The following is a 10,095-nucleotide window of genomic DNA, read 5'->3' on the forward strand; positions in this document are numbered from 1 at the left end:
TCCTGTCCTTCTTGTGCGAAGAAGGACGGTTCTGGTGCGGTTCTGTGTGACTACGACGAATCAACAAGATCACTCGTAAGGAGTGTATCCATACCGCGAATAGACGACGCGATTGACAGCCTAGAAGGAGCAGAATTCTTTTCATCTATCGATTTGCGCTCAGGGTACTGGCGGTACCCATGGATGATGACGCTCGACCGAAGACCGCCTTTGTCACGCCCGACGGATTGTACGAATTCAACGTCATGCCGTTGGCTGTGTTAATACCGCCACCTTGAGCGCATGATGTATACTGTTCTGCGCAACTGAAAGGCACACGTGCTTGTGCTACCTGGACGACGGCGTCGTTTTCGCTCCAGACATCTCCGATCTTCAACGCCTGCGGCATTGTTGACGCCTTTGAGCGACGTTGGTCTGCAACTTGAATCTAAAGAAGTGCCGATTTGCGCACAGCAGGTGACAATACTCGCCTACGTCGTGTCCAATGACGGAATTGTTCCGATCCAGCAAGCTTCGGGACGTGACCGAGTGCCCCAAATCTACGTCCGTCAAAGAACTGCGCAGTTTCGTAGGACTGTGTGCTACTTTCGGCATTCATTCGAAACTGTGCGACTATAATCGCCGCCGACGAAGCTCCTCGTAAGTAAAGGTCCCTCCATTCGTCGTGTCCGTATTATGTATGTATGTATGTACGATGTAGTATGTATGTATGTATGTATGTATGTATGTATGTATGTAGGTATGTATGTAGTATGTATGTATGTATGATATATATACATGCGACGAAGTAGAGGACGTGCAAAACGAAAACTTATTCTTCCGCGTTTTCAGCCGGCACCGGCCATCATCAGGGCTGATGAAGGCCTGATGAAGGCCGGTCCCCGGCTGAAACGTCGGAAGAATAAAAGCTTCCGTTTTGCACGTCCTCTACTTTGTCGTATTGATTCTACTGGATCCAAGGACACCAACAGGCGCAAGAAACCAACAGGCGCAATGACTATTAAAGTGGCCCTACAATTACCCGATGCCAGTTTTTTTACAATGTTAGCGACGGTTGTGCGGTACACTTGTTACCCGCCTTGTGTATGAAGAATGCATCGGGAATCTCCCGTGCTGTCCTATCTCTAAAGCCACCAGACCCGTGGGGAGTGCACGAACACGTAGGACAATGCAGCGCTAATTAAGAAGATGGCTGCCCTTTCAACAATACTCTATGGTCCATGAGGCGGTTGTTGAGGCAACGGCAACGCCAGTTTGATCTATGTGACATTTGTCGCAGGAGAGGGGCACCTCATGAACCACGCCCTTCCAACTGCGCAAGCGTATTCCCAACGCCCAACTCTTCTCTCCACCAGCACATAACCTTTCAGGCTTGTTCTTGGCCGAGAATACAACACTGACGCCGTACTTGGCGTTAACTGTGGTGTCTGGCCGAGCGTCACACATGATCAAGTCGATAATGCGCAGGCGCGCGAAACGAATAAATACACGCGCCACATCCTGCTCGTGGCTTATCGGCACCGGGCCACGCAACGATGAACATGTGGCAATAAACCCACTCGCTCTTAGGAAACTTGTTGCTCTCTTCTTTCGCATGAACCCACGCTGACACAACATTAACTTTCCTGAAGCGGTGCGAAATATGGTGCAAATAAGGAACGTTAGCCAGTTGGTTCCTACGCTCTCTAGAAGCCCTTGGCTCAAAGGACCCTTTTCTTGTGGGGGTGCATCACCCTGTTAATTCCGTGTTAATAATTCGTTTTCGTTGTTAGATACAACATAATGAAACCAACAGACACTTACGCTAAGGAAAGGACACTGGAAATAATTGTTGCTTCTTTACCTGTAATGTAATGATTTTGGCCTAATTGAAAGGAATTAAAGTGGACAAAACAACACCGTCTCCGTTTGGGGGATCTGAACCACAACCTTCGAATTAGGCGTCCAATGCTGCATCAAATAGGCTGTGGCGGAGTGCGCTCCCTCGTCGACTTTGTAGGGTATTTGTGTTCTTAATCACTGCGAGTGTTAGCCAGTGCTACTCGAAGCCCAGGCGGCGAGTGTGGAACACTCGCAGTATACTGCGCGGTGTACAACACGGACAACCAAAGGCGGGGACAAGCGCTTGTCCCCGTCTTCTTGTTGTCCGTGTTGTCCACCGCGCAGTATGCTTGAATAATGAATCACCAACTGGCCCAATCTTCCAATTTGAGTGGAACACTCGCCGTCTTCCAGAGGGCGTCACGTGGCACATGCTTTTCACACAAAGTGACGGCTGACCGATAAACCCTCACCGGCTACCTAAGGCTTTGAATCTGCCTGGGCGAAGCCCTCGTTATGAAGGTACGAAAAAAGGGGAATTCTTCAAGCGGCTCGTTTCTTTGTTAGATGAGCATTCACGCGGTTACAGAGCAGAGTACTCAAACCACGGAGGAACATTTGCACAACAAACCACAGGAGGCAGTGTGTAGCATGCGCACTGGGTGTTGTTTACCTGACCCCGCTAAATGCACTTGATCCCGTGGGCTGTCTACCAAAAGGGCATATGCCTGAACGAGCGATCAAGGAGCATTACTATCATGTAAACAAAGCCGTTCGAGGTTATCTCGGCATTTACTGCAGATATTGCCGTTGTAAACCGGACTTTGAAAATTACATCGTTGTCGCGAAAGATTGTGAGCGGCTTACACGTGAAATCATAGAAGCTGATAAACAATAACAGCTGGTGACTTCTGCATAAGCGTGCCATCTGTTGCCCTCACCAAAGAGGAAATTGCTTATCTGGCTGTGACGCAATAGGTTGTGCGATTTTTCATGTTCATATCTTGTGTAAATATTGAGAGCGTTTTCGCTAATCAAATTTATTTGAAGTCAGCGCCTGAGTTGCTTGCTCTCATCTGTCCTTGTTCATTCTGCTCTTTGCAAACATGTAAATACACAGGTACAAATCAAGGAGGAGAGCATAATCATTAACATATCCAAATGTTTTAATCGCGATATCCGCCAAGCCCGACTGAAGTTCGCGTCCATTCTGCTTTATATATTTCATACATGCGCTACTGACAAGCCTATACACACACACTATTCTGTGTGTGGACACCATCTTTTCATCCAATTACTGCAAGGCCAAGTAAAACGACCAAAGTCCCCAAACGCTCCTATGAAACGCCATACATGTTCTGCAACATAGACCCATTATTGTCGTCCTGCATGCAGTACCTTTCGTAGTGTAGCAGCTTATCGTGCGGCAACGAGTAAAATAAGCCATTCACGTCGACACTGAACCCCGACACAGGTGGGGAACCGTCAATGGCGAGAAACCTGATGACTTCGAATGAGTTCTTTACCCTCAACGGATCCGCCATACACAACGAAGATAGGTGCTTCTGCAGAAAACCCGAGAAGGCTTATTGCTACGTCCCATGCTCCGAAATGACAAGACGAAATGGCTCACCAGGCTTTTGTGCCTTCACGGTGAAAAATGCGCAAACAAGGAGACCGCTCCCATTATTCACTGTGGCCGAAAGCTTGCATAACATGAGGTAGCCGAATAATCTAATAGTCTTTTCTTAAGCTCACCAGGTTTCACCACCATTTTCTTAGGTTCTTGTCTGCTGCCAAGACGACGTTTTCTGGCAAACATGTTTCTGTGATCACAACAACGAACCATTCACATCAGCCACCAGGGCATGTGAAGCACCAGGTGAGTCCTCCGGACGTACTAATATTGGAAACGATGGGGCTGTGGCGGCAGGAGAAGAACAGGACCTTGCATTTATAAGGCTTAAGGGACATTAGCCATTTGTTACAGGAAATAAGCACGCCGTTAAAGGGACACTAAAGAGCAAAACGATTTTTCTCGTATTATTTCTGGAACGCGTAAAATAGAAATAGTGACGCGTCTTCAAGGCGTCTGGGCTGTTCGTGAACGATGCCAAACCGTACCAAGTCCGAATCTCACATATCCCAGCATTTCCATGCGTACAACAGCTCGCAGCTCCAGTTTTCCCTCTAGGTAATTTTAAGAAACTCTATGGTTCAGTCGACCAAGCTTAAGATGTTTATGAACGGGCATGCCGCACGACAGGTTTTCACATCTGCTTATCGCTCGAGCAGCAACGATCAGGCTGAGAGGTGAATTCACCGTAAGAAATGCCCTACGCAAAAATCCTGCAACGGAGACTTTGTTGACATGCTTGATGGCGTATCGGAACACTGCGCAGGCGGCGACACTTGAGGCACCGTCTTATCTTTTCCTTGTTGGTCAGCTGTGCGCTCGCTTGTCGCAACTGAAGCTCGCTTTAGCGCTCACTATCAGCCCAAGTCGGTTCCAGAAATCATGCGGAAAAATAACGATCATACTGTGTTCCAAGTGAGCGAGTTTTAGTGCGCAATGTCAGGAGCGGGCCAAGATGGCGGATGGGGCCAGTGTCAAGGTGCAGACATCCAAAGGACCTTGAACGTTGAGGCGACACAAGGACTATTTGCTACTCGCTGCTGCTGCTACGGCGTCCCCATTTTGTTGGACGAGGAGGCAGAAACCTGTTCTCCAGGTTGCCCGCCAGCATAAGCCGCCGTCTCCCAGCCTATAGCTGCACTTGTGCTCAGTGGAATCAGTCGTACAAGGCGGTGCCATCAACGAGGAAGCCACATGACCGATACCAGCCATCCTGACACTCTAATGGCGGTGTACGAAGTGATACGAGACGCCGCAGTCTGCGGCGTGTTAATAGACGCGCCGTGTTAACAGATGTTTTAATAGACGCTCTGCAACAATTGGACAGCAGCACGAACACAGAGACAACGTTCTAGCCAGGCGTCGGACACTTCGGCCAGTTTCGGCACTGGAAATGAAGCGTCGCCGGGACGCTGGTAGTCAAGCGAAAATTCAGTAACCTTTGCATATGTGGTTTTATCTTTTCAAACTACATAACAATAAAGCAAAAGTGACGCAATTATGTCTTGTGTGTGTTTGAGTATTTTTCTTTTTTTTAACGTCCTGTGTCTTTATTTCGTAGATTCCTTCGTTGCGCCAACGCGTTGCGCTTTCGGTCTTTAACGCTTCGACTGCCATTCTCTCCGTGAGCTCCTGCCGCTTTCGCTGCCTGCACGTGCACGATATTTTTAGCATGATCTGAAGTTCAACACTTCTTGTTTCTGTGCGCGCGAACGTGCCGACAATGTCCGAAAAACTTAGGTAAGGGCATAAGGCGTGCTGTACGGATGCGCGGCGCGAGACCTCGGGGACGAACAGCGAGGCGAAATTTCTCGGATTCCAAGCGGACGACAGGCGAGCACACATTTAATTACGGCGTGGGACGAAAAATCTCAGGCATGTATGCGCCACTGAACGTGGTTGTGCCACGCACTCCTAGCATAGCACAGCCATACGTAGTATATTATAGCAAAGGGAGGAAGGGGAAGTGTGGGTGAGGAGGAGCGATGTGAAGACGGAAGGGAGGAAACCACTCTTGCTGCAATTCACGACCGCATCGGCCAAAAGAGCCTATGCTTAGTTGAAAACTGGTGCTCACTCTGGATGATGTGGACTCATGTTACCAAGTGCAAAGTGACTCGCGCATCTCGCAAGCAATCCAACTGAGAATACGCCAATGTTTATCCTCAACGGAGATATATTATCTTGACATATACCGATACATTGGCGGTCTAATTTCTAGCGCTCTCAAGTGGTCGAAATTATCATACATTGCTTGGCTAATGCATGAATAAGCTGGTTACATTAGAAAAACGTGATGCCTCCCCCCCCCTTACAGTCCCGTAAAAGAGCATGCGTAACCTTCGTTCTTTCGCACGTAGCTTCAGTACGTGTCCTCTATTTGGAGCCTTGAACATCCCTGCCTAGTTATTACGCTGGAATCTGTTCAGTGTTGAGCTGCATGGTTATTACGTGAAAATGCGATAACATATGCGGTCTCCTGTATACGGACGTCTCTACTGTTGCTGAACCTAGGTGACAAGCGCGCATTTTCTCACTCTGTTCTTTCATACGCTATATAAAGTTTTCCTGACTGAATGGCTCTCCATTAGTGCTTCCTCCCAACCGCTATTTCATGTCGCCTATTTAACTCCAGAAGCCCCCACGCACTTTGGTAAAGCCACCGCACTTTACAAATCATTTCTTCCTGTCCCTCTTCAACGAAATGGAATAGATTACCCGAAGTCATCGTCGCATAGCGTGACTGGTACGAATTCAGACAGCAGCTAACAGCTCATTTACACTGCGAAGCACATTACCACTACACCTACGTTGCTATGCTTTATCATTTCCATTTATACATATTGTTTACATAGGTTGTCAGATGCCGCGTTATTATTGGTTTTGTGTTCGTACTGCTCCTTTATTTTTCTCATGACATACTTTTACTGCTTGTCTCCCCGCCCTCTGTTGTATTGTCCCTAGAGGGACCCTTAAGCGTTAAATAAATTATGACGGGATGATGATGATGAAGGTGCAACAAATTTGGTCATTTTGCATGAATGTATTGCAGGATATCAGAGAATGCTCGCGTTCTTCGTTATGTGAAACCTGCCCGCACTATGACATCTTTGTACTGAGGGAAGGATCAACGTCGGGGCCAGTTGTTATAGCATGGTAACAAAGTAAGGAAACAGCGCGTACTACACGGGAAAATGTAAGAAAATCACTGACATAACATCATTTTGTTGTTCCTTATAGACTTTTAACAACTACCCTCGGTGTTTTCCACCTTCTATAGGGCGGGGCACCACAGCGCCAGTGGTGTTCATATTTGTCTGTGCCGAACGCAACTTTTTTCTGTACTTTGTAAACTTACATTGAGACACTACAATGAGCAGAGAGCACTTACAGACGGCTTTGTGAGAAGTCATCTGTGCTAACTTTGGTCTCCATAAGCACACAGATAAGGAACATATAAAACAAAAAAAAAAGATGCGCGCAAGCCAGCATGATTTGAAGAAAAATAGTAATTCAAGAGAGCTCTGTAATAAATAAAGTTGTTTATTTTTGAGGTCCCACTTGTTGGCGACATGGCTTTTTTTGCCTGCTCCGTTGGCTCGGTGAAGCATTCTCCTGAAGGAAGACGAATGTGTGAGTGAATTGTTCTAGGGAACCGAGTCGCTAAACGTTGCTGAATTTATTGTCGATATATCGGGCACTGTCTAAAATGTTATATGAGATTGCACACTTGTAACCTTATATAAAGTTCTATTTCGGCGTTCAACATTCAGAAGGTGCGGACCCACTGACTGCAATAGCCAGGTAGCCTGAACGTGAGGGTCATTGCATTCTGCTTCTTTACATAGTTGCGAATTTCACCCTGGGTCGTGTGTAGCTAATGCCATTGTGGTACGCATTACCTGGCGCTAATTTTAGCGGCGCCCAAAGACGCAAATCCTGTTACTTAATCATCTATGCAGATAAAGCCCTGTTAAGTACATTAAAAAATCTGTTTTCTCGATTTGTTGATAGAAGCTTTTGAGTGCGCTATTTAAGGAGGTCAATACTTAGTTAACGCGAAGGCATCGTTTATCATGTGTTAGACTTAACTAGCCTTCAACAGCTTTTTTAAACGTGGCATCACAACCCTTCATAATACAATGGGAAGTTAAATAGCTGGGTCGACAAACTAACCTGTGCCCAAACATAATCACCTGATAATTACTGCTGATTCAACCATGATATCCGTATCCATGACCATAGCCAAATCCGTGGCCATAGCCGAGGCCTACAGCCTTCACGACGCCACCATGACCAAGACCACCATAGCCATAGCCAAGACCGTGTCCGTAGCCGAGACCATAGCCGTGTCCATAGCCGACAGCCACAGCTGAAATTTGTGAAAATAGACGTCAGCAATCGCCAACCGGTGTCAATTATTGTTGGGACAAAAAATATTCGCTAGAATAATTGATGCAATAATAATCAGAGAATGCTTTTCTTCGAGCGGCAAATGTAAAAGTAGTGTAATTAAACAAATGTGCAAGAAGAAAGCTCGCAGACTGCGTTACTTATGGAGCACGAATCCACACCACTCCGTAGCTGAATTTTTGTTTCGCCCATGAAGTCCTAAGGGCTTCATACATGTTCCCGGTGATGCCGTATTTATGTGCTCTTCGTCACTATTGCTGCTTTAAGGACCACGTTGTGCCAATCCAAGAGTTGAAGTCGTCGTTATAATCTAATAACATGACGCATATTCATCGTCAGTGCCATTATCATCAGCCGGAAGGCCTCTCCTATTGACCTCCAACCCAACACATCCTTGGAGCGCACTAGACAAGTCTGCAAGTTTTAGACAAGATGCCTGAATATTTCATGGTCCATGTCCAAGAAAAATTGCACATTATTCAGGAAGGAGGCAACAACTATGCATTCACATTTCCGCGTAGGGACTGATAGCGGAAATGTAAAAGACGGTCCTTCAGAGCAGACACCTAAATCTATTTAACCTTAGTTTTGATAATTTCCTGCACGGGGTGCTAACCTCATGAAAAATTATACTCACGCAAATATGAAGATTCAACAATTTCATTCGTGAAGTTTAATCACAACACTACTTTTTACGTAACTAAGCTCGGACGTAACATGAAGGTTACTGAATATCATGGACGAAAACACTAAAAAAACTTAGAAAATAGACGACAGAAATGTTATAACGCTTCGTCTATAATTAAACCAGCGTGCCCCCCCCCCCCCCAAAAAAAATACAGGAATGCTGCAGCTCACCGCGGGCAGGAGCGACGTGGGCCAGTCTTGGTGACTGTGGTAATGGCGAAGGGTCCGTGACCGTATCCATGCCCGCCGTATCCGTAGCCGCCATAGCCCGTAGCCGTGACCGTATCCAAGACCATAGCCGCCGTAGCCGTGGCCGTAGCCGTGGCCGTAGCCAACAGCCACTGGAGCTGCGACATACCCACCAAGGGCGACGGCAACGAGGCCGAAGAAGGCGACGAGTGTCTGCGAAAATAGGTTGGAATTAGCAGCGAACCTAATGAATATTTACTCGTTTGTAATTACGATAATTGATTGTTCGGTAGTATACCATTCTAGTGTACCCTGTTACGGGCATTTTTACTTTCTAACATTGGGAGAAGAACTGTCCTTCAACTGCACAGGAAGATAGGATGCAACGGGTAATGTAGCAGACAATTCAAATGCAATAAAACCAGTTTAAGGATCTCAGCCATGTGGTGCATACAGCTAGTCATGGTTTTTGAATTTTAGCCCTTTAAAAATTCAATATATCAACCTTCAAATATAAATATACATCTCATTTATGTCGGTAACGGTTTCCATACCGCACTGACCAAGTTCACTTCATCCCTGCTATAACTTTTTAGATTAAATGCCTAATGAAACATAATAGTTCACGCGAGTTATTTTACATCGATGTCCTTAACCTGATTAGTTTTCTGGCAGAACTGTCAAGTGATAATAAACGTGCAGTGATTTGCGCTCAGATTTTTTTTCGTCGAATTGCGCGAAATTTAGTTGAAACCAATGCTGCTTTTTAATAAATATAAATTTCATAGGCACTACATTTTTATGATACAGAAGGGTTTCAGCAACCCTTCCCTAAAGATGTAGAGCAATGCTCCCTAGCTTTAACGTCACGGTAAGTTCCTCATTGAATTCTGATTTTCTGCAGTGATACTATAGAGCTAATGGAAGCCATAAATTCTGTTGCGGTATACTATAAAGAATTAGACATTGTGTTGCTAAGCTTGAATACGCGAGTGCAATTTCAGTCAGCGGCGGTCGCTTTCGATGAGGTGCAAGAACAATCATGCATTCAAATCTAGGCGCATTTTACAGAAGTGGTGCAAATCTTTCGGGGAGTTATGGGTGCCTCATATTCGTGCCGTTATTGCGGCGCGCAAAGCGACAGCACGATATTGAAAAGTTTTTAATTATAGGCTCAAAGCACAGGTAATATCGCAGAACTCCCGAGCGTGTTCATGGTTGCGGTTACGTTGACGGTTGCGTACAAGTCCGGCCGCAGCCAAGCGCGCCGTCTTTTATACGCACACTGTAGGGCGTGGCCCCCGTAACTGGGGCAGAAAGCGCGTGCCCAATGGTCGCTGCCGCAGCTC

The 10,095-nt window shown here is 46.3% G+C and overlaps 1 protein-coding gene across 1 annotated transcript; it reads right to left on the bottom strand.

Annotated features, from left to right (window-relative positions):
• Nucleotides 1-7,671: 7,671 nt before the first annotated feature.
• On the bottom strand, nt 7,672-9,071 carry LOC119400550 (chorion class B protein L11-like). Its single transcript, XM_049417688.1, has 4 exons — nt 9,066-9,071; nt 8,729-8,959; nt 8,254-8,284; nt 7,672-7,829 (listed from the first exon to the last, which is right to left on the bottom strand). Exons 1-4 carry the CDS (start codon nt 9,069-9,071, stop codon nt 7,672-7,674), a joined length of 426 nt encoding a protein of 141 aa, XP_049273645.1.
• Nucleotides 9,072-10,095: the final 1,024 nt, after the last annotated feature.

Source organism: Rhipicephalus sanguineus, chromosome 7 (assembly GCF_013339695.2).
Source record: "Rhipicephalus sanguineus isolate Rsan-2018 chromosome 7, BIME_Rsan_1.4, whole genome shotgun sequence".
Lineage (NCBI taxonomy): Eukaryota > Metazoa > Arthropoda > Arachnida > Ixodida > Ixodidae > Rhipicephalus > Rhipicephalus sanguineus.